We start from the raw sequence: 24,767 nt of genomic DNA on the forward strand, positions 1-24,767 counted from the left end.
AAAGGCAAACTTCCATGGAATTACTCCTTTGCCTCAGCAACGTCAAGGGTATTCTGGATTACCTAGTGCCATAGTCAGCTCGTCCTTTTCTCGATCAGGCATGAAAGTTTCTTCGGTCGTAGCTTTTATTAACTCAACAAGATTCATAGCCGCTTCTCTTAATTCTTGGCCGAACACAAATGATCCATCTTCGGGATTTAGTATGCCACCATGAGCATAATACCAATGTTTTGCTCACTCTGACCAGTCGAGAGTCACCGGTATGATTCCCTTAGCAATTATGTCATCTTCCATCCTCTGCCATTTGATGAGCCCCTTCTTGTAACCTCCTAGCCCAAAATGATGGTAGTATTTCTTCTAATGAGCATTGTCGATGTTGGTTTTAGTTGCCTTAGCACTCTTTTGAGACTGCTTCTACTGCATAAATGAATTCTAGTGATCTCTTAACTTCGAGTGCTTTGTGAAATCTGGTGTAAGGCTCTTCTTTATGTAGTCTTCGTTGAGGTTCTTCTTGTACGTCTGAAAAGCAAATGCAGTCTTCCTAAAGTCCCAATCTTTCACGGTGGCTTCATCTACACCTGTGAATGTGAAGTTTTCTTTTATCTGCTCTTATATCATTTCCTTCTCTCGCTCAGGCACCATGCTTATGGGGACCTCGGGTATGGGGACCACGCTCTCATCGATTTCAGGGCATTTCCAATTCTGAAAGCTTATTGGGATGTTATCCCTAACAAGAAACCCAATTTGATTCACCAAATTGGTCTTAGCATTGTCTGGAGCAGTTGGCTCACCCTCTTCATTAAGTACCGTGATGATGATACGTCCCTCTAGCTTTTTCTTCTTGCCTCTTTTCCGTTTAGGCCTACTCGATCCAGATGGTTGAAAATGAAAGAACTATTAATTCCCAATAATCTTGATTACTAGAGAATTCAAATCAGGTTTACATAGAATAATTGCTATACCTCGCCTCGTTGCCCAACATTGCCTCCCTCGGTAATTGGTTTTTCCTCATTGCCATCACCAAATATGTTGAGCTACATGTTAATCTGGCTGTCATCGACCTCTTCATTTGGCGGATCATTCTGTTGGAGGTATGCCCTAGAGGCAATCATAGAGATGATGATATTCCGTTTGTATCCATGATTTATATTGTGTTCATTGAATATCCATTAAAGGCTACTTGAATTGATCTGCAATTATGTGAATTGTATGTAGAACTCTTTACTTGTATGGTTATTCTAAAAGTTGTCCCTAGTCGGAGTTCATGTGTGGACACACATGAATATTAAACTAGTACATATATTAGTTGATGACTATGTTTCACAAGTCATGGACATGGAGATGTCAAACTAATAATGTAGGCACATGTAGAGACATGTGCTAGGACTGACCCAACACGAGAAGTAGTTCTCTCTTTACACAACATATACACTTTGTCCTTAGACCTAAGATTGTCGCATGTACTCAAGATGTGGATCGACTTACTTAGGGGCTATCAAACGCTACACCGTGACAGGGTAGTTAAAAAGGTAGCTTTCGGGTTTGTCAAGAAGCATGATGTGAGACATGGTCAATCAAGATGGGATTCGCCCCTCTCTGATTGATCGGATTCGAAAATGCATGGCCAACGTACGGTTAAGAGTTAACCTACAAAGGGATTCCGAATCATAGGATCGAGAAAGAGCGGTCGGTTTGAAGCTAGACCAAATATCGTGAGGCAAAGGGAATAGCATGTACATGATGTTGTGACGGTTTGTCTGATATGATCTTCGTGTACATATAGGAGTTGGCATGTCTTGCTAGAGGCTGCTACCGACTATTGGGCCGAGTAGGAGTACTCAGGCTATGTCTATATGTATCCGAACCCATAGGGTCACACACTTAAGGGGCTGGAAGTCCAATTTGGATATGATCCGAGTTGGATCAGGTTTAGAAGTACTAATGGGCCTCGGACCTAGAGGCCCGTCAGGAACCTCTATAAATAGAAGGGTGGGACGCCCTAGGGTTTCATCCCTTTGGCCGAAAACACATCTGCCGCGCCTCCCACGCCCTCGCCCTGTTGCAACTCGCGGACCTAGTAGTCCGGCTTGCAACGCTTCCTCCCTGCACGTGTGGATACCTTGGAGGTGTTGCACCTGCAGCACTTGGATGAGCCGCCGACAGCCACGACGAGCCATTGACGAGCCACCGACGAGCCACGACGAGCCGACGACGAGCCGCGGCACGAGGACAACCTTGTTGCACGTGGACGAGCTACTGAGGAGCTGCTCGACGTCGACGTGATCGACTACGCTGATCAACTTCGCTGCCCCGACATGATTCTACATCTTCCGCACCAGTGCATCGAGTGGTAATCCCGTAATCCATATACGGCAGTTTTCCTAGTTTACGCGGTAGAAAAAGTTTTATTTTGCGCTAGCGTAGCCTACCTCGTATCCCAACACATTCATGTGGCCTTGAGCAATCAAGTCCATTAGGTATTCCTCATCCAATCAGGCCTGCTCGTCCTCAGATCGTGCCACTATAACTAATATAATACAAAAGGAACTATTCTAAGAAATAGTAGGATTTATTCTAAGAATGACTTTAACTTACACAATATCGTTAGAATAAATGACTACCCACATGAATGACTAATAGTTATACATTTTCAAACAATAAATGACTAAAGAATGAAACACTTATACAATTTGTTACAACAAATGACTACAACAGTATTTATAGTGAATTGCTAGTAAATGACAAAAAAAAAAGAATGAAACACTTATACAATTTGTTACAATAAATGACTACAACAATATTTACAATGAATTGGTAGTAAATGACAAAAAAAGAATGAATAAATAAAACTTATACATTTTCTAACAATAAATGAATACAAAGAAGAATGGCTATAACTAATATAATATAAAAGGAATTATTCTAGGAAATAGTAGGCAAACAAATTTCTAATATTTTATGTGGATTTCTTATAAAAAGAATGACTACCAAATATAATGAATGACTAGAAGTTATACATTTTACAACAATAAATGACTAAAAAATTAATGACTAATACTTATAAATTCTGTAACAGTAAATGACTAAAAAATAGTGACTAATACTTATACAATATGTTACAATAAACGACTATAAAAAATGAATGACTATAATTGTGAATTGTGCAGCAACAAATGACTAAGGCAATTTGTAGCCAGAAAAAACCAAAAAAAATGAATGACTAATAATACTTAAACAATTTTGTAACATGGCATAATAATCAATGTTGTACATAGCCCAAATTCACAATTGATAGCTAATTTCCTATATTTGAACATTTTTCCTATAATTCAAGGCTATTTTAATATGTTTTCTATAATTTCTAGCTATTTTCATATATTTTCTAAATTAACATGGGATTTCTTTCTTTTTATGATGTCAGCCAACTCAGGGGCTTACATCAGGTCGTGGGGGCGCGCTGGCGGGGGTGGCGGCACGGTGCATGGGCTAGGTGCGGTGGTGGTGTTGGCGCTCGGGTGGCGCCGGCGATGATAGGATAGGAGGTGCGGACGGCGCGGTGGAGTCGGGAAGGACTGCGACAGAGCGAGATGGCGTCTTGGGCGTGGACAGCGGCGTGCGCGCTGGTGGTTCGTCGGTGAGGGCCGTCGGGCACGCAGGCGGCGACATACTGGTAGGAGCAGAGATGCACGGCGGAGGGAGCAGTGGAGTCGGGGAGGGCCGCGGCAAGGCGAAGATGGCGCCCTAGGCGTGGACGGTGGCGCACGGTGGTGACTCGTCAGTGAGGGATGGCGGAACGGCGGGCGCGTGGGCGGTGACAGGCCAGCAGGCGCGAAGACACACGACGGAGGGAGCGGTGGAGTCGGGGAGGGCCGCGGTGGGGCGATGATGGCTCCATGGGGCACGGATGGCAGCGTGCATCGGTGACTCATCGATGAGGGCCACACCGGGGTCGGGAGGGCATAGCGGCGCCAGGGAGGGCCGCGGATGGCCGGCGGTGGTGTTGACGTGTGCCGGCGACGTCGGGGAAGGTCGGAGCTCCGGTGACGATAGGGACGGGTGGTGGTGGTGGTGGGGAGATTGATGAGATTGCGGCTAAGTGTTGTGCGGGGAAGAGGAGGAAGATGACGGGGCTTTATCCCCACCCCTCCTAGTACCGATGCAGGGCTGCACCCAGTACTAAAGGTCTTTAGTACCGGGCAGTGGCTAGTACCGGAACTAAAGGCCACAGTACCGGGTGTTGTTACCACCCGGTACTTTTGTAGCGTCTTGTTTCAGTTCCCGCCGAGATAATGTTTTATTTCCTTTCATTTATATTGCTATTATATTTATTTATTGCGTAATAAATCAAATAGCATTCATAAAATTGCCAAAAAAAAAGTTTGTTAGCTTGATGTTGATTAGATATACATTATAAAAATATTAGATGCACTTAAATATCAAATATAATAAACTTAGTAAATTTAATTTAGTAATAGGACATAAATGGACATAATACTTATGTTAACTTAAAAATTAGAAAAAATAAATATTTTGACCATACAAAAAGCTAGAAAAATAGTGCTTGTAGTGTTATGAACATGTTTACCATGACTTAGTCATTTACTTGTTTAATTGTATCTAAATTTATTTTTTAATATTTAATGATGCTAAAAAAATAAAATAATTAATATTTTAACCATGCAAAAAATTAGTTCTCGTTTAATAGGTGAGATTTTTGCAAATAGTATTGTTAATATACCCATAGAATACATAACATATCATTACAATACGTTATTACATTACTTTTTCACTTGACCACAAAAACACAGCATAATGATTCTAATACATTACACATCATCATCTAGGGGGATGTTAATAACCTTCCACTTGACGAACATCCCTTGATTGTGATCGCGGCATAAGTATGGAGCATCCTCTTTGGCTAACAGAATGGTTGGGTCAACATCAACTGAAAATGGAGGAAGATCATCAAATTGATCATAATCTTCTGAAATGGCAGTCTTGTCCTCAACTCCAACGATTTTTCTTTTCCTTGGAAGAACTATGTGGTACTTTGGCTGATCATCTGACTTATTAGCACCCTTCTTTATTGGTTTGCTTGACATGTCCTTCACATAGAAAACTTGAGTCATGTCATTGGCTAGAACGAATGGATCGTCTCTATATCCAATCTTATTGAGGTCCACTATTATCATCCCATAATTGTCTGTCGTTACGCCTCCTCTAGTAAGTTTCACCTATTGGCACCGAAACAGAGGGATTTTCAAAGGTCCATAGTCCTGTTCCCATATCTCCTCAATGACATCATAGTATCTATCTCTTTTCCATTATTGTCTATTGCATCTATACGACACCACTATTTTGGTTTGTGCTATTTTGGTCTTGGACTCTCGTGTAAAATGTGTACCCATTTATCTCGTATCCTTGGAATGTCGATACTGAGATAGATGGACCCCTAGCCAACCATGCTAGTTGTTCTTCAATTGTGTCATCACCCATCAGTCGTCGCTGCAACCAAGAGGCGAAAGTGTCAATGTCATGACGTGTAATCCAGGCCTCAGTCTTTCCCTGGTTTGAGGACCGTACAATGGATTCAATCTATCATCCATACTTACATCCTTTTCAAAATCGGGAAATTTTCTATCAACTGCTCTCCACTGGGCCCATCAGCGGGGTGTCTGATAATTTCATCTTGCTTACATTTTTCTTTGTGCCAATGCATCAACTTTGCATGTGCCTTGTTTCTGAACAAATGCTTCAAGCGTGGTACTACAGGGAAATACCACATTATATTTGCAGGAACTTTCTTCTTACTGGCCTGCCTCTCAACATCACCGAAGTCATCTCTCCTGATCTTATAACGCAGCGCTTCGCACACAGGACAAGCCTCCAATTTCTCGTATTCTCCACCACGATAGAGGACAGTCAGGATATGCATGCATCTTTTGTACCTCCAAACCGATAGGGCAAACAACCTTTTTAGCTTTGTACGTTGAGGAGGGCAATTCGTTCCCCTCGGGAAGCATGTTCTTTATGATTTTCATTAACTCATCAAAACCCTTGTTAGAAACTCCATTTTTTGCCTTCCATTGCAGCATTTCCAGTGTGGTACCCAACTTTTTGTGCCCATGTTTGCAATCTAGGTACAACAATTTCTTATGATCATCTAACATACGCTCGAACTTTTTTGACTCCTTCACATTCTCGCAGTCTGCATTTGCATCTCGCAACACCTAACCTAGATCATCGATACGACCTTCTTCTGCAACCATCTCTTCTTTAGCCTCATCCATTGCAGCATCTGCAAAGGCACCTCCTTAAGTCCAGTCCGAAATATACTTATCATCTTCTTCATCATCATTTTCCATCACAACTTCTCTTTTCCCGTGCTTGGTCCAAACAAAATAGTTAGACATGAATCCCGAACTGCATATGCGAGCGTGAATAGTATTTCTGGATGAGTAATCCTTCTCATTTTTGCAATTTTTGCATGGACAACAAATGAAACCAGACGGCGGCTTGTTGAACTCTGCCAAATTGAGAAAACCATGCAAGCCATTAACGTACTCCATGGAGCATTTGTCCACGCTGTGCATCCATTGCCGATCCATCTAAAAGTATTACCGAACCAAAGATATTCTGATCATCTGTAGAATTATATATGAAGCATAACAAACATGATACAAATTTCATAAAACTCAAATGTTGCTGAAAGTTTAGATAGAAATACACAAATTTAAATTTCAGACCCAAACAACATGATACGCTACAACAAAGCATCCACTAAGTACTATCTAGGAGGACTTTAAGCATCCTTGGGCGGTGAAGATGAGGTTTAGCTGACCCATCCTCATCATGTAGATTATTTGTGCCTCCTGCAACAGTAGTACTCGGTGGACCTGAAACCCCAAGACTGGCGTGGAGCATAACGACCACCAAAAGGAGATTCCTAACCCGCCACAACAATATTTTCATGACATCTTTTCAAATAACGAAGCATTGCTCTCTCCCACATGCTCATTTTCTTTGGCTTATTATGAGGGCCAACTATGGTTTTCCCCTTGCCGCGAGAGGAACAACGATTGCACCCACCATCGCCACTCCCTCCAGTAGCAGTAGCCATGTTGATTGGATAACACTTTGATTTTTAAATTTGGCAAAACTAAATTAGTATTACGAACATCCAAATTTAATTATCTCTATGTACCACAATTTATTTATTACCTCATATTTGCAAATGACTAAACTGTGAATAAATTATATTTTTTCCTTCACAATTTATTTAGCTCAAACATAACATATAAATGACTAAACCTCTATTTAATCTTATTATCTCTATGCACCACAATTTATTTAGCTCATATTTGCAAAAGACTAAACTATGAACAAATTATATTTTTCCCCTACAATTTATTTAGCTCATATTTGTGAAGGACTAAACTATGAAAATTAATTTCTCTATTATTTCTCTAACCTCATATTGATCAATTCCTTTAACTAATACGAAACATAGCATCAAAAAATTGTAGCTCAAACATAAATAACATATGCATATAAATGAAAATTTTCTCCATTGTAGCTCATTCTAAAAATCACAAATTACTCTAGCTCTAAAGTATAAAACTTAGTGTACTAACCATGTAACACGAGAGAATGAAGTTTTTAACCTTTAGAACACTTAAATGAGTGAAATCCTCACGAAATGGTCAAAAATCCGACAGCACCCCCCCTAGTTCGTCATGGATAGGATGAAGCCCGAGATGTGGTGGGTGGCTAGGGCAGGAGGAAGAAGCGGATTTATATGATGGATGTTAGTACTGGAAGAAGGCTTCACCCGGTACTAAAGATCATCCATTAATACCGGTGAAGCTTCCAACAGTTATTAAAGGCCCTCATGCATATTAGTACTGGTTGGAGCCTCCACCTGGTACTAAACGGATACATGCCCTGTACGTTTTTCTCAGTTATACGTCTGCAGATGGACCACTGTACTTTTCTACCCGCAGATACTTTTGAACTCAAAACTTTTATTGATTTATTGGGAATTTAATTGAGTAGTGCTGGTCACTTGATGTGAAAAAAATCGTATTATAATGAGTTTACAACCTAAGCTAAACGGAGTGGAACAACTTTTCCTTTTCCTTTACCTTGAAACGAGTGAAAAAATGACAAAAAGAAACTGGATCCTAGGACATACTCGTTATGTCGGCCGAAGCAGAAAAATAGTTTAATCTGTGACTGTGGTGGCTACAGAAAAATAGAATAAAAAAGTACAGCAGCAGGTGCGTGATTACAGTACGTTTATACTCTTACACCTGTACTTACTGACATGGAGATGGAGGAGTGCGAATAGCTAGCGTAACGAGTTGTTTAATGATGTGATAATCAAGCAAGCAGCGACCGGACGCCATGATTATTCTGCTGCCTTGGCTGACCGCCTTCTTCCCTTCCCTGTGCTTCCTGCCCCGGTAAGCAAGGAACCGGCGTCTCTGTCCGCTTAATCTACTCTAATCGTAACCCAAATCGCTCTGCTTTGGCGGGCTGGGCGTCCCTTCTCTGTCAAGGGCTATCGTTTGGTACGGGCAGCGGAGCCGAAGCGGCGGGAAACCACTTTTTTTTTACTTCACCAGCTTCACTTCCTCCTTAATTTATCTTGATTACGCGAAGCCGAAGCTCCTTCGAAAGGGAGGCCTAAATCTCTCTCCCTCTCAGCCTCTGTGTCCTGTTCCTGTCTCTCTCCTGCGGTCACGCTGCTAAACACCAACCCCCGCAACTAGATCAGTACCACCACAGTAGCGCCTGCTCCCTCCAGTAATCTCTCTCTCTCTCTCTCTCTCTGGCCTAACCACCCTTTAAACCCGAGCTACCAGCGGCGGCTCCGCGGCGCCGGGGGGCGCGGCGGAGACTCTGTTCGTGTCGGCGGCGTGCTCCAGCGCGGGGGGAGCTGCTTCGGGTGCTCTGCTGTTGCCGAGAAAGGCAGAAGAGGGAAGCTGATCTTCCGAAACCCAAGGTTCGCACGAATGCTCTGCTATTTTCTTCTCTGTTCCCCCTCCCCCCGCCGCCGCCGTGAGATCGATGGGAAACTCGGGCAGCTCCTTCCACTACTCGCAGCTCCAGAGCGGCCGAATGCCGGGCCTAGATTTAGCACGCTTCCTTTCGGATCCGTCGATATTCTCCGCGCAAATCTTGCTTCTTCCCTGCCAAATGCTCCGCCTTTCGGCGGCCGGCGAGGTTAGCAGCTGCTTTCGGCGGCTCTCCGCTTGTGCCTCTCTGGATTCTTGGGAGGAAAAACCGGACCTTGTGGCTGCCTTTAGCTCATAGGTTGTGATTAAATGAATTTCCGGGGACTTTTTGTCTAAATGTGGGGGGTTTGCTGCTATTTTCGGTGGATCTGAATACACTGCGTGCATTTTGTTTTTATATTTTAGTGAAATCTCGTAGCATTTGGAACAAGCGTTTAAGTGTTGTTGACAGATGTACTGTAGGCTGTTGGGGAGCTGTGTAGCAAAAAAGGTGAGAACTTTTCCCCATAGTCTGTCAGTTGTTAGATTAGATACTTTAGTAGGTGCGAGTGATTTCTTTTGGGATCGTCCGGCCAATTTGGTTTGTCGGAACTCCTTCTGTATTCAATGATCTGTGATTAGGGCAAACGTGCAAAAGGTTGCAGGTGTTTGTTTTTTGGGGCCAAAAGCTGTCTCCGCATCGATAAACACTTGCATCTTGAAGATGAACTTTTATTGGGTTATTATGGCATGTCATTTCAGTATGCTTAACTCACAGCATTGGATCTTGTACTAGCATGCTGGTTCAGGTGCTGTATAAATCATAAATTGGAAAATTTCTGTGGCTTTTGGAGGGTTTGGTGGATCTGAGCTGGCTGGCTTTGCTTCATGATTAAATCTCAGCTTTTGCAGTTAGTTGGAAATGCTTTTGGTTGGTCATTTGTACATTGCTGATGGGCTTTATTGTTTCTGGGTCCCTAGGACACACATTCAACTCAAGTGTATCTTTAGTGTAAAGGCGAGAGCTTTTTGGAAGTAATCCGGAGTTTTCAATATTTTCTTTATGATTCAGTGGATCTTGGTTAGTTGGATGTTATGATTTAATGGGTTAGTCAGGTATGATATTTTGTTTAACTGTTGAAGTACAACGGTGTTTGAATCCTTCTTAGTTTGTCTCAAACTAGGATCTTTAAGATAGATGGATCACATCAGTTCAACTAGCCACATGCTAGTAAAAGTTAGTATGTTCTAAATGTTGTGGCCTTAAAGTCACATAAATCAAAAGGTGGAGGAGATTCTTATTGTAGGTAGAATTGCACAAAGCAGTTTATTTATTGATTCCTTTTCAATTTTGCATTATGCTGTACATTTGAATGGACATACTGTACTGCTGATAAACAGGTGTTTTTTTATAAGGAACTGATATGGAATCTGGAAGGGCTTACACGATTCAACTTCATCATTTCTCTTTTTGTGTGATTGCTGTAAAGAAGTTTACCAGCCATTTGTGTTTTGGGACTTTCGTTTGCACTTGTCAGGCATTATTAGCTTACACAGGAATATGGAAGTTACTGTTATTGTTTCATCTCTTTTATTTTTTTTCTTTGTCATCAGAATATGGTCCATACTTGATTGTTTCTGTTTTTTGTGCGAATTTTACCCCTTTTATATCTTTTTTCTCTGGAATACGCAGGAGAGCTGCGTATCATTGCATTAAGATAGGAGAAAAAGGCTCAAATAGCCATACAAACGCACACCACACACCCATCCTGGGACTCAAATTACATACGCGCCCGATTTAGTATGAGGCGACCACCCCTAACCAACCACCGCTGCTAACCATCAGATCGAGTAGCGGCCAGACAACTAAGGCCTTTTACGCCTGCCAACATCCAGTGATCAGCTTCATCCTGTGCAAGGAGAAGCGCCTGATCCATCCTGGGCAAGGCACCATTAAAAACTATATCATTCCTCATCTTCCAAAGGATCCAAGCCCCTATCACAACCAGCGAGTTAAATCCCCGCCCAGCTTCCTTGTTGAACATGCCACTCGCTTGTTGCCACCAGTCATAAAACCCAGCCGAGGACCCGAGGTAGACTGAGGAGCAAGATCAGGGAGTCCAAAACGGCGCAGCAGCTGATGCCAGAATTGCCGGGAGAAAACACATGTACACAGGATGTACTGAATTGTTTCATCCTCCTGGTCACAAAAGGAGCAATGTTCAGGATGGGGAAGGCCGCGTCTAGCAAGTCTATCGGCTGTCCAACATCGATTATGTGCAACTAACCAGAGGAAAAATTTGCACTTCCTTGGAGCCCAAGTGCTCCAGATAAGTTTGCTTGGTTCAAAATGAATTGCTCCCTGGAAGAAAGCCCCTTTTATATCTGAAAAAAGATGAATTGCATTAATTGATTTGAGGAAATTTGTGTACCTTTGCTTTCAGACAAAAGGAAGAATGTTGATCCTTCTACACTTGAGAGACATTTAAACTGCAAAACTTCTTTGGGAATTGTCATTATACTGTCACAATGTCAAGGGTACCAAAATGGAAGATTGAAAAGACCAAAGTCAAGGTTGTATTCCGGCTGCAGTTCCATGCTACAAATGTGAGTTCTGATACATTTACTTTAATTATATTATTTCTTCTTCTCCTGATTGTTGATATGAAAAATTCTTTTTGGCAAACTATACATTCTTTTCACCAGTCTTGGTTGTGCAAACATAACTTATTTCTGCAAAGCAGGCTTGCTTAATCTGTTACATTAAAAAATTTTGGTTGCAGATTCCATCAACAGGATGGGACAAACTGTTTCTGTCCTTCATCTCTGCTGATACAGGGAAGGTGACTGCAAAAACAAATAAAGCAAATGTCAGGAACGGAAGCTGCAAATGGCCAGATCCTATCTATGAAGCAACACGGCTTCTTCAGGATCCTCGGACTAAGACATATGATGACAAGCTCTATAAGCTTGTTGTGGCCATGGTGTGTTCTAGAAATTGGTTAATGTTGTTCTCCTTCCTGTCTCTCTCAATGTTCTTGTTAAACCTATATGTCTATTTCTGTCAAAATAAGCATTGGAAGAATTTAATAATGAGTGATGTTTGCTGTCCTTCCCCATATCCGTGATTAAAACAGGGGACTTCACGTTCTAGTATTCTTGGGGAGGTTGATGTCAATCTTGCCGAATTTGCAGAAGCGTTGAAGCCTGCTTCAATAGCACTTCCTCTTCGTGGTTCAGACTTTGGGACGCTATTACATGTATGAATCTTAGAAAACGTTTCTTTTACTATACCAGCAGCCATCAATAGGCTAGTGTTTTTCTATGATGAGAATCAGTTCGACAGTTTTGTGGGAATCTTGGCTATTTTTTATCATAACGTGGTTCTTTGATCAAACCATTTCAGATCACAGCACAACTTCTCACTACAAAAACTGGTTTCAGGTTTGCTCACTATGCAACAATATAGTTTATTCTATGAAAGAAACGATTGGTTCTAATCCTTTTAAATTCTTGTTTACTACAGAGAATTTGAGCAGCAAAGGGAAACTGGTGCCAGAAGTTCTCAACAGTTATTGAACCAAAGAAGTCATGATCCTGCTGAAGTTGCTGCGGCCTCATCAGACATTGGCACTGATAAGGTTGGTAAATGATATTAATGATTTGATCAGAATTATTTCTTCTCATTTGGTGATGGACTTTCCTGTCTCATGCTTAATAGGTTAATGCAAGGATTAAGCTAAAAGAAACTTCTCTGGGGTACCCGTTGGTAGAAGATTCTGCAGGGTCAACTGAAGACTATGAAAATTCGTCACATACTTCAGATGGCATTTTTACTGAAAAGAATGATCCATATGGTTCACATGAAATCAGTAGCTTTAGGAGCTCAGGTGACCTACCTCTTTGTCCTACCAGTCAAAGTCCTACACCAGAGAAAGGAGCTCATCGGGGTAAACACCTTTCACCACAGGGGAGCAGTGACTGGACTCATGGCTGGAGTCCTGAGTACTCTGCTGATAAAGATCTAGCTGCTGCTCATGATGAGAATAACCGGCTCAGAACCAGATTGGAGGTGGCTGAGTCAGCTTTCTCTCAGCTTAAGACAGAAGCAACATCTCTGGAGCATGTTACCGACAAATTAGGCACTGAGACACAAGGCCTTGCCCAACAGGTTGCCGTTGAACTTATGTCTCGGAATCAGCTCACTACTGAAGTATCGTTGCTAAGAACGGAATGTTCCAATCTGAAACAAGAGTTGGAAGAAATAAAATCTTCTAAACTCCTACAGAAAAAGTCTGATGCTGAAGCTACCGACTCCGCTCATCATCTCCAAACAGAATGGCTGCAAGGTTTGCTGCTTCTAGAAAGTAAACTGCAGCAGACCAGAAACAATGCTCTCCATGGACTACAAGCAAGTGATCTTGATTTTCTTCTCACTGATCTGGGGGCACTTCAGCGTGTCATTGAGAACCTCAAGCAAGGAGTTCAGCCAGGACAAATGAAAGAAAATCACTATGCAGAACATTTGGGTCCACTCTTAAATACTGGTCATCTATCAAATTCAGGACATCATGTTACCCTCAAGAAAAGTACTGGTGGTAGTACAGGCACAATGGAGGAGAAGATGTGTGAGCTCCTGCAGAAGCTGGAGGACTCAAAAACAGAGAAGGAGAATCTCCTGGAGAAGATGAGCCAGATGGAGCGTTACTATGAATCCTTTATCCATAAGCTTGAGGAGAGCCAGAAGCAGACAGCAATTGAATTCGAAAATCTCAGGAAAGAACACAACTCTTGCTTCTACACAGTTTCTGTTCTCCAAGCTCAGAAGCAAAAAATGCATGAGGAAATGAATGATCAGTTAATGAGGTTTGTTGAGGACAGAACAGCTTTAGAAGCTCAAAATAAGGAGCTTGAGAGGAGGGCTATTGCTACGGAAACTGCACTCAAAAGGGTTAGATTCAATTATTCTGCAGCTGTGGAACGTCTACAGAAAGACCTTGAATTACTGTCGTTTCAGGTTCTCTCTATGTATGAGTCAAACGAAACTCTAGCAAAGCAATCCTTTTTAGAAGATTTTGATAGTTTGTCTGAAGAACATTCTGCTGTAGCAGATTTATGTGGCAATAAAGAACCTGAACAGTACAGGCCTGGTGTCAAACAAATTAGACTTGAAGGTGTATACGCAGAGAAAGAACCTCGAGTGTTTTTAGCAGACAATGGCACTCTTGACAAAATGGATGGCCAGAAAAATCTTAGGTCATTCAAGATTGAAGAGCTCCGTGCAAGATCAGAATTTCATGTACATAGTAATACTGATTCACGGGGGAATCACTCAAACATTGAAGGGCCACAAAGAACCTCTCGCGCTATGGAGTCTGAGCTTTTAGATATGTTTATTGCCAGCATGGAATGCCAAATATTCTCTGATGTGCTACGTGAATCTCACTATGCTGCATTGGATATAATTAAATGCATGCAGGGAAGGTTGCACATGTTAGAAATGCAGCTTCATGACTCTAATGATGCTACACAATCTCTAGTGCTCAAGTTGAACTCTGCATTGGACCAAGCCAAAAGTGTCAAAGAAACTGAAGCAGGATATATTTTGAAGTGTGATGATCTGACTGTGAAGAACCAAATATTAGAAGCAAAACTCCATGATATTACAGTTGAAAATGCTTTGTTTATGGAAAAGCTCACGGAGTCTGAAAGACTTGTCCAGGAACATAGAGACTGTGAAAGCAAGTACATGGTTTGCGCTGAAGAAAAGAAGAGATTCGAGAACCTTTTAACCAAAGAAAGTTTACTAACTGACCAGCTTAAGGATGAGCTCAGATCATTAAGAGAAGGTTTTGAGGCCATGAAAGATGAGTTTGATAAGCAATCCTCCATAAACAATGACATACAGATGGTTTCTACATCCCTTCAAGATCAACTGGGTGAACTATGCTCTAAAATTATGTCTTTTAACAAGGAAGTCAATATTTCAGGCTTAGATGAGGCATCTTTACTGCATGAACTTGAGAGCAAGAATTATACTGCTGTTGTGAAAAGCTTGGAACTCTTCCATCAGCAAACATGTAACAAGGTGCTTCATGTTCATCAGGAGAAGGAAGTAGTAGTGGAAATGTGTGATGCTCTTCAGAGAAGGTCAGAGAAGGCCGAATCAGAATTGCACGATATGAAGCAGAAGTATGTATGTGATTTGGATGCCACAAAACAGAAGCTAAACTTTTCTGAGGAACTTGTAGAGAAGCTTCAGCAAGAACTGCAGGACATGGCTCACAAACTTAGGATTAGCTCGGATTCTCAAGAAAAATATTCCATTACTAATAGTGGCTTAACATCAAAGTTGTCACAAATGGAAGTTGAGCTACAGCATGCTACTAGTGAGAATGAGGCTCTTGTTGAAAAATTGAAAGAATTTGTTGTCACTGTAGAGGAACTTGAGAGGACCAAAATAAGTCTTGCTCAACATGAGGAGGATACCCGAACCTTGACCCAGTTGTTACAGTCTAAAGATGAAATGTTAGTGCAAAGGGAAAGTGAGATCAAATGTTTACACGACGATTTGAGATGCACTGATGAGAATTTGCTAAGAGAAAAGATACTCAAGGAAGAACTTGAGTCTGCCCTTGCAAGTCTTACATCACAGCTTGGTGAGAAAGATCAGGTCCTACTTTCTTTTGATGAGCATAAAACAGAGTCAATTCATCTGAAGGACCAGCTTTTGGACATGGAAAAAGCAAACAGTATAATGAAAGATGCACTCTCAAAGAGTGAACAAATCCAAAGGGACCTCAACTGTGAAAATCTCTCTCTTCATTCCCAGCTTTCAAATCTGGAAAACCAGTTAGGAATAGTTCTTGAGGCCATGCTTTCCAGTGGAATTGAAGCTAGTTATATGAGAAGTCAGGTAAAAGAGGCTGTTGTGCAACTTAATATGTTAAGAAATGACTTTGAGAAACTTGAACTTAAAAACAAAGATGCTGATGAATTATTACGGGTTCACATGTCTACTCAAGCAGAATTAGCCGATAGAAATAGCACACTTCAAGCGGCTATCCATTCTCTTGAAATCAACCTCAGCAGTGTCATTCAAGAGAAGAAAGGACTTGAGGATCTTATGAAAGTACATGAGGAAGCATTGACAAAAGTAAGTAATAACAAGTCTCATGATATAGCAGTTGATAACAGTGATAAAGTATTGGAGGATAAAGATGAGATTTCACAGCTTCGAGTCTTGCTGACAGATCTGGAAGAGCAGGTTGATAATGTGAAATCAACAAAAGATGAGATTGAAATTTTAAACATTATTCTTAGGTCAAAATTGGAGGAACAACACACTGTGATGTCATCATTGCTCCAGAATCAAAGGCATGAGTTGACAAATTTAATTGAACAGAACAAGGATCTCGCCCAAAAACTTGCAGAACAAAGTCTGAAGGCAGAAGAGTTCAAAAACTTGTCGATCATTTTGAGAGAATTAAAAGAAAAGGCTGAAGCTGGAAGAAAGGAGAAAGAAGGATCATTACACGCCATGCAAGATTCCCTTAGAATTGCATTTATTAAGGAGCAGTATGAATCGAAGGTTCAGGAGCTGAAAGGTCAGGTTTTTGTCAATAAAAAATATGCTGAAGAGATGCTGCTGAAGCTGCAAAGTGCTTTGGATGATGTTGAAACTGGGAAGAAAAATGAGATTGCTCTTGCTAAGAAAATTGAAGAGTTGTCGATGAAAATTTCTGAAATGGAGGTGGAGATGCAGGATTTATCAGCTGATAAAAGAGAACTGTCAAATGCATACGACAGCATGATGACAGAACTAGAATGCACAAAATTAAACTTAGATTGCTGCAATGAAGAAAAGCAGAAGATTGAAGTCTCTCTTGAAGAGTGCAGCGAGGAACGTAACAGAATAAGGGTGGAACTTGATCTGGTTAAGAAGTTATTGGAGAATATGGCATTAACAGACAATAACACATCACATGATAGCTCTGGATCATGCACCCCTGGAAGCACATCTGTCGGGCATATTCTTGGAGATGGCAAGGCTGAGTCCGTGTCAAAGGCTACACCAAATATAATAGAAATGAATTCAGAGTTACAGGAATGTGAAATTCAGAGCAGAAGTTTGACATCAAATTTGTCTCGAGAAGCAGAGGATGTTGGGAAGGTTGGTGGGCATGAAGTGAGCAAGAACTCAGAGGTAATCAATCCACAAATTGTTTTTGGGTTATTGTAGTTATTGCCAAGCTTATGGCAGAACCTTGAAAAGAAAATCATACAAAATATTTGCCAGATTTAACTTTGTAAACCATGTAGCACATTGCAACACTTGAATACATGGCATGTCATACATACCTTGAGGCATAGGGAAATATGACCCAGAACATGGAATTTAAAAATAAGGCCAATGCCTAGCACATAAAATAGATATTTATTTAGTATGTGAGGGAATTGGTCAACATTCTGACATGTCAAAAAGTTTAAGTCAGCTTACTAATATATTATTCTAAAACTGTAATATGATTGTAAGTGGTGTACATTCAATGTTGATGAGTTGCTTGAGTGCATCTGGGATTTTAGCGGGCTTGTCCGACTTACTGGTCAAGCTTGGTGTGGCCCTGGACAAGCCAAAGCCGGACCAAATTCCAACCTTGCCAGGCCCAACACCCAAGTAGATATAGGTAGTATAAGTCCCTTTCGCTCTCAAGTTGAAGTAGCTTTTTGTTAGTTTTTCATTTTGGTTAATTTTACTGATTGGAAATGTAAGTTGTTTTGTGACTCCATTCAGTCGAACTTTTTTTCACTTCGACCATTAATATGTAAGCATGTGTTTGGTTTTGGGACCAAGTGGAACGGGTTGGCTCCGTTCCACTTTTGTGAGTTGGATCCAACCCATCTCGTGTTTGGTTGAAAGGGATGGGTCCAACCCATCTAGTGTTTGGTTGAAAGGGTTGAGACAGGTCGATTGGATGTTATTTTAACACCGTTTGTAACTGTTGTACGTGGGTCCCACATGTCATCCACTATAATTTTTTTATCCAACATTCTTGTCCACTTCTCCCCACCGGGCATCCCTAGCCGCCCGATCCACCGCTCGCCCCTACCCAGCTTGCCGCCGCCTGCCTCGCGTGAGCGCTGCCCCCGGCCGCCCTCTAACTTGCGTCGCCGTCCCGGCCGCGCGCCGCCACCGCCTCCTCCCGGGCTCACCCCGCCGCGCTCTCTTCCGAGCTGCCGCCGTCCGGACTCGCCGCCGGCCACCCTCTGCCTCGCATCGCCGTCCCGGCCGCGCGACTGGAGGCCGCCCCCACCCCTACCCCGCCTACTGCCGCTGCCCCACACACGAACGGGCACGGATGGCGTTGATGTGGGTCGAGTACATCCGCTCGTTTTGGGCGGATGCATTCGACCCGCATCTAAGAGGAATATTCCCTCCTGGGTCCGACCCAACCCAGATGCATTTCCAACCAAACATGGGTCGATGAGGGTCAAACCCGTTCCAACCCGGTTCGATCCCCAAACCAAACACACCCTAAAGAACGTAGATTGGCAACATAGGGTTGATTTCACTAGTTTCATCATGGGGATCACTTTCATAATTATAATAACTTCTATTTCAAAGTATCATATTTTATAGAAAGGACTAGTCAGAAGTTCATATTGTAGACCCTGTTGGTATCCTAAACGACTTAGATTAATATTATAGATCACACGTTGTGCTTTTACCTGTTTTCTTACTGACAAGCAAATATGTTAGAGATAATTGGACATAGCCAAGTGTGTATTTTCGACACCAATTCATTATATCTGTGGTTATTTATTCTTTTGTTCCACAACGAATAATGTTTTCAGCTTACTTTATTTTGCTATTTCCACAGAATTGCGATAAGGAATGTGAATCATCAATAGAGAATCATTTGAATGGCCACAATAGCATCAAAGATATTTCTAGAGAGCATAAGAAATTAGCAACTGGATTGAACCTTTTCCAGAAGGAGGTATGATGGAACTTCTCTTGGTGCATTATTTCATTCAGGTTGTAACGGATATCATGTGAAAAAGCAAATTTCATATGGAAAAAAGGGCTCCTACCAGTTTCGGTATTATTATTTCTTCCCCAGGCTCCTATATGGAGAACTGGAGGCGAAAAGATACAGATGCTAGTACATGTATTCAGGGTCCTGAGATAATGTCATCATATGAATCACAAAATTGAGGTGATGTGATGCACCATACTTGCTGGCTTGCTCATGTTACACAATGGATAAAGCTTGAATTAGAAATTTGCTGGCTTACCATATTTGTATTACTTGCAAATAATGCGATAATTGATTGGTAACATAAACTCAACAACACAGATTCACAGTAACACATGAGTCTTTGGTACTATGTAACTCAGTATATGAAGGTTTATAACCACCATTGGACAATTAAGAAACTATATTTTTGTACATTATCATACTAATGTGTTGCATGATATGGAAGGGAGCTGGTTTTAATGAAAATTGTTTTTATATGCAGCTGGAAAGATTGAAGAATGAGAATCTATCTCCTCTTCTTCCACTGGATATTAATCTAATCGATCCATCACTCAGTGGTTTGGAAAGGACATTATCACAACTTGATATGGTATGTTTCCAGTGTCTATAGTAAACGTGACCTGTACAGGCTGTACTCCAACATGTTTCATCACATTTTTGCATTGGGTATTACTTTAGGCAAATGAGCATTTGGAAAGTATTTTTCCTTCATTTAAAGAGCTTCCTGGATCTGGCAATGCCTTGGAAAGAGTACTTGCTTTGGAAATCGAACTCGCAGAAGCTCTTCAAGCAAAGAAGAAAACAGACATCCTTTTCCAGAGGTAACTTGTACATTCAACAAGCATTTTTGCTGTTCATTTTAAATTTGATTAAACACTAATACACTATATCTATTGATTCTCTTTGCCTCTTGTTAGTTCATTCTTGAAGCAGCACAATGACGAGGCAGCAATCTTCCAAAGCTTCAGGGACATCAATGAACTGATACAAGATACTATCGAGTTGAAGAGAAGGCAGGTAGCAGTTGAAAGTGAACTAAAAGAGATGCAGGGCAGGTACTCAGAGCTCAGTGTGCAGTTTGCCGAGGTGGAGGGAGAAAGGCAGAAGCTCGAAATGAATCTGAAGAACCGATCACCGTGGAAATCATAGGAACAAAGAGAAAACTGGAGAAGGAAAAAAATGTCAGCCAGTTGCAGTCTTTGTAAACAATCTTCTGCGACGGCCATTGAAACATTTTGTAATGTAAATATCAGTACAATCTCAGCATCAGTATCAATTGTAGAGTTGTATGTGAATGTGATATACATAAATGTAACGTCTTGTACAAGCCCCTGCAGCTCAGAAACAATCTTGTTAGAAAATTGTCTTGTGCCAACAACCAGCAGCCTTTGAAGAGGGTATTCACATCTGCTGATTGCAATTTGCAGTTTTTTTTATATAGAATCTTTAACGTTGACTGGACCACTCCTTGATCTGATGTTGGTACTGCCTAACAGAAAGAGCATTCTGCTATTCTTTTCTTCGGCATGAAGCTCTGATGTGAAAACCAAAGATCCCTATGTAATACTGGCATGTCTTTAACATGGGTATTACTTCAAGATGTACATCATGTTTTTGACCTTCTAAACTCTTGAACTAGTCACGTCAACCAAACTATGTTCCTTCCCTCGTGTAATTAAGATTCAATAATTTGATTGATATGTTCACCAGATAGACCAGCAAGGTGTTGACATCTTGGTCCTACGGTGTTTGTTGAAAATTCCAGCTATTTCTATTCAGTGTTGTGATTCTTCCTCGACTGAAAAATGCACAACTAGCAGGCAAAATTTGAAAATACATTTGGATTTGAAAAATCTTGCCCGCCATTTTGGTAGATGCGAATATTGCTACCTGCTAACATCAGTCATTAGATGCTTTCTACAAATTTTCTGTTCACAGTTATTGTTGACAATTGACAGATAGCAACATTGCACAAGTGACATCAGGAGTCAATAGAAAAACCACGCCCAAGTCTGCAGATCACAGCGGCTGTACTGGAGCGCCTCCCATTTTTGACCAGCAACAGTTTCAAGGCAAGCCGGCGACCAAAGCAAAATGTGCGAAAAGCATCAGGAAAGCATGGATCCGGTTCATACTGGTATACTCCACTCCTAAGATGCCACAACATATTATGTTCTGATGCGGAACTCTTAGGTGCCACCATGTCAAACCAAAGAAAGAATGAGCAATCAAAGAACATATGTAACATAACAGATCCAAGACTCTAAGCAAGTCCGGACCAGTCCTCGTCAAGTGTGAGGCAAACCGGTATCCAATCCAGTGCGTTGTTAACTTTAGATTGGCAAGAGAAGAACAAATGCACCTGAAGTGATGTGGCAAAGAGAATCATAAACATTAACTGAACAAAGCGAAAAGTTAATTTTTTATGCGAATAAAGCAAAATAAAACATTTCCAGGTTCTGGAAGGTGTCACTGGATGGAGGGAACAAAAACAAAGACGCAGGTCTCTTTTGAGGGATAATAAGAATATCAGCATAACTAAAACAATGTCCAGATGGATTATTGTTGAGATCATTGCACATATTTCCATTAAGAAATCAGACAAAAAGGAATGAACATTAGAATTTACAACAGTTTGTACAATGAACAGGGTTCAGATAGTACTCTTGATTCACTCAGCGCTGTTGCCTTCGGAATTGGACAAAGCGCGACGGCCTCCACCAAATCCATGTGATGTTATATACATAGATAAGAGTTGAAGCAAATGCTTATACAATTGGATTACACAAATTGGGTATACATATGTACATTGCCAGTGGAAATACTTTCTGCAGTTCACTGATCACAATTGTAACACAAGATGCAGATTATCTGTTCTCAAGGTTGGAGGCCCAACAAGTTACCTGACGAGATCAGATGTGCGGCAGAAACATATTCATAATTGACACAATGATCCAGAGCAACGCGAATTTACAAACTCATATGCTGAGAACCTGGCAGCTGATGAGTTCAGCAACTGCAATATTCTTCGATGCGATGGCTTTCCAAACATCTGTTTCCTTCTCGAAGGAGACATCTGGATTTTGGCAAGTTGTGCCAGCCGAAGGGGCTGCCGAATCAGTAGGCTTCAGAAGGTCTGTTTGCATAATGATTGTGTTATCCACATCCTTGATGATCAAATGGAGCTTCCCAAGAAATCCTGCAAGCAGGTACGGACTTTCCGACTCAGCGAAGTCCCCAACAGGTACCTGGCTTACTGCAACCTTCCAAGTATCCCCTTGAGGATCATAGATCTTTATCTTACCACTGTCAGAAGAAGTTGATGGTTCCAAGGCATACAGGTCCCCATCAACAACAGCACTTAATTTTGTTCCAGCCTGCCTTGCAGGCCAACCCTCACCCATGCCCACAGGCATTTCCGCCCATGAATTCGTCTCAGGATCGAATGTCTCCCCACCAACATCAACAAAGAAGGGCCAGGAATAAAGGCTTTGAGGAACATATAGCTTCCCTCTGTATGAGGTCATTCCAGTAGCAATTGGCTTCAGTAACTCAGCTAAGAAGGCAGTCGGTAGAGCTTGCGCTTTGGAGAATGTCATGTCTGGCACTTCTGCCCAAACCCCGGTTGCCGGGTCAAACACTTCGGCAGATTGGAGCGGAGTTAGCCCATCCTTGCCTTTGCTCACACCACCAACAACATAAAGCTTGTTGTTTAACAGGCTAGTCTTGCAAAAGGCACGCCCAGTGCTCATTGGGCTCACCTCCTGCCATGAATTGACAAAGGGATCATACCTCCACACACATTTCATCGCGAAAGCTCTAGAGAAGCCACCCAAAACATAAAGGCAGCCATCAACGGTGCCAATGGCACAGCCGCAGAACGGTATACTGCCTAACAAATCCTTGTGACCAAACCAGCTTCTGATAACATCGGAGATCCTGATGCCAGCGCTCACCAGATCCCCCAATCCCAACCCGGGGACTCCACTCCTGCAGTCTCCTCTCCGATGACTGATCCCAGGCATGAGTGGCAGCCTCTGCCATTGGTTGCTAACCGGATCAAAAGCGTGCCAAACCAGCTTCTGATCGTCTGCCGTTTTCATCAGAATGTACAACCACTCTTCAGCCACGCCAAGCTCCTTCCGAAGACGGTACAGCTCCGCGCCGGTGATGGCGGTCTTCCAGCTCCGGGAGACCATCTTGGCCTTCAGGTAACTCATCCTCGGCATCCTCGCGAGGATTTGAAGCGAGATCTCGTCCGGGAGCCCGGGGATGAGCCGCGGGTGGTCATGGCCAGAAGGAGGAATCGACGATAGCCGCAGCTTCTTCGTGGATTCTGGTCCCGGCGCTTCGCCGTGCTCCCGTGGCTGGTTCTTGCTGGTTGGGGAGCTCAAGAACGCCCCCATTTGAACTATTGTTGGCAACTTTTATCTACAGACAAATCAAATAGAGAAAAGGCACAAATTGAGCAGTAAAAATGGAGAAAATACGGCAATTACATACCTAAAACCTATGAGAAATCATACAGCATGAGAAAACAAAAATCTAAGGTTCCAAATTGCCAAATCCCAAGGCACGGTTCACCAAAACTCTAAAATTGTCCTCAAATTCCCAAGAAACACGCCCGATTCCTGGCCCAGAAATCCCATGAAGACCACAGCGCATCGGGCGCATTACCGACCTAGTGATCCGGAACATGAACTTTCACCTTACCATTCAGCGCAGGGGAAGGAGGAGCTGGAGCGGCGCCTATGGTAGTGTGTTGAGCATTCCCATCCACGCAAGAATAGGATGAAGGAGATGGCAAGGGGAGGTATTTATTTTGGCATCCACCTGCCGGTAGCTTTCAGGGTTTTGCTTTTCTTTATACCTTTGCGTGCACTGGCCGACCTTTTCTTATTCTCTTCAACATTTTTTTAGAAAAAAAGTACAATATCACACTCAGATAATTTTTCTCCCCCCCAACACCATTAACTCCGATAAAATTTTGATTTGAGTTTAGAAGAAAAGTTATACCTATGTCAGGCTAGCTAGATATAAGCGGTGGTGGCAGACGGCACAGCTGGGCTACAAGACGGCAGTTGACCTATAACTATAGTTTTTTAAAGAAATCGTATAATAATTGCACGGGTTCATGTGAAATTCCTCCATTTATGCATGAAACAAAATTTGCATCTCTTCATCACCATCCAAAACATACAGAGCTTGCTCGGCTACGCTACTTCCGGCTGGAGCTGCAGCCAGCTAGCAAACAAGCCGCTCGACTGTGTCGGCTTGCAGTACAAGCAGAGCAATGGAATAGCACCGACATGTAGCAGCTGCTACAATAGCCTGAACGCTGGCTACTGCAGGAGCAGCTGCAGCCGCCGAACGGGCCCATATCTTTTTTTTTTTTGACTTGTGAGTTTCTATCAGAATTAAGTTCTTAAAAAAACTGCAAAGGAATCCTCAGCTTACTACCATCTACAATTTGGAGCGGAGGGAGTTCTACTGAATCTCGTGTTCAACCCTCCATCGTACTGCTTTTGTCTAATTGGCTAAGTGCTATTCATAAAGACATTCTACTAAGAAAACAGGTGGTATACGTGGGGATTTTACAACAAACATGCCAATTTCTCCTGGAGCATAGAAAATTTCACTTCGCAAATGGTTAACAAGAACAACAATTGATTAGAGGATTATATGCTAGAACTTCTATACGAACTGGTGCGGTATGATACTA

The 24,767-nt window shown here is 42.1% G+C and overlaps 2 protein-coding genes across 3 annotated transcripts; one reads left to right on the plus strand and one right to left on the minus strand.

The window, feature by feature from the left end:
- The first annotated feature begins 8,703 nt into the window (after positions 1-8,703).
- LOC101774308 (putative leucine-rich repeat-containing protein DDB_G0290503) lies at positions 8,704-20,643 on the plus strand. The gene is made up of 11 exons (XM_004983181.4): positions 8,704-9,010; positions 11,447-11,609; positions 11,786-11,986; positions 12,140-12,262; positions 12,409-12,446; positions 12,529-12,643; positions 12,724-17,208; positions 18,884-19,003; positions 19,527-19,634; positions 19,724-19,866; positions 19,963-20,643. The coding sequence occupies exons 2-11, from the start codon at positions 11,532-11,534 to the stop codon at positions 20,192-20,194; spliced, it is 5,643 nt and encodes a 1,880-aa protein (XP_004983238.1). The 5' UTR covers positions 8,704-9,010; positions 11,447-11,531; the 3' UTR covers positions 20,195-20,643.
- A 991-nt stretch (positions 20,644-21,634) lies between these two features.
- On the minus strand, positions 21,635-23,915 carry LOC101774982 (F-box/kelch-repeat protein At1g22040). 2 transcript variants are annotated; one of them, XM_004983183.3, is made up of 2 exons: positions 23,759-23,915; positions 21,635-23,476 (listed from the first exon to the last, which is right to left on the minus strand). In XM_004983183.3, exon 2 carries the CDS (start codon positions 23,449-23,451, stop codon positions 22,024-22,026), a length of 1,428 nt encoding a protein of 475 aa, XP_004983240.1. In that variant the 5' UTR covers positions 23,452-23,476; positions 23,759-23,915; the 3' UTR covers positions 21,635-22,023. The 2 variants fall into 2 exon arrangements, with proteins under 2 accessions (XP_004983240.1, XP_004983241.1); XM_004983184.2 differs by having other exon boundaries at positions 23,754-23,869.
- Positions 23,916-24,767: the final 852 nt, after the last annotated feature.

This window comes from Setaria italica, chromosome IX (genome assembly GCF_000263155.2).
Source record: "Setaria italica strain Yugu1 chromosome IX, Setaria_italica_v2.0, whole genome shotgun sequence".
NCBI lineage: Eukaryota > Viridiplantae > Streptophyta > Magnoliopsida > Poales > Poaceae > Setaria > Setaria italica.

Excerpts from the sequence above, each read along its gene's own strand:
- LOC101774308 (XM_004983181.4), top strand. The coding sequence starts at position 11,532 with ATGTCAAGGGTACCAAAATGGAAGATTGAAAAGACCAAAGTCAAGGTT. Across the intron at positions 11,987-12,139 it reads ATAAGCTTGTTGTGGCCATG|GGGACTTCACGTTCTAGTAT; the intron begins GTGTGTTCTAGA and ends TGATTAAAACAG. Across the intron at positions 12,263-12,408 it reads ACTTTGGGACGCTATTACAT|ATCACAGCACAACTTCTCAC; the intron begins GTATGAATCTTA and ends AAACCATTTCAG.
- LOC101774982 (XM_004983183.3), bottom strand. The coding sequence starts at position 23,451 with ATGGGGGCGTTCTTGAGCTCCCCAACCAGCAAGAACCAGCCACGGGAG.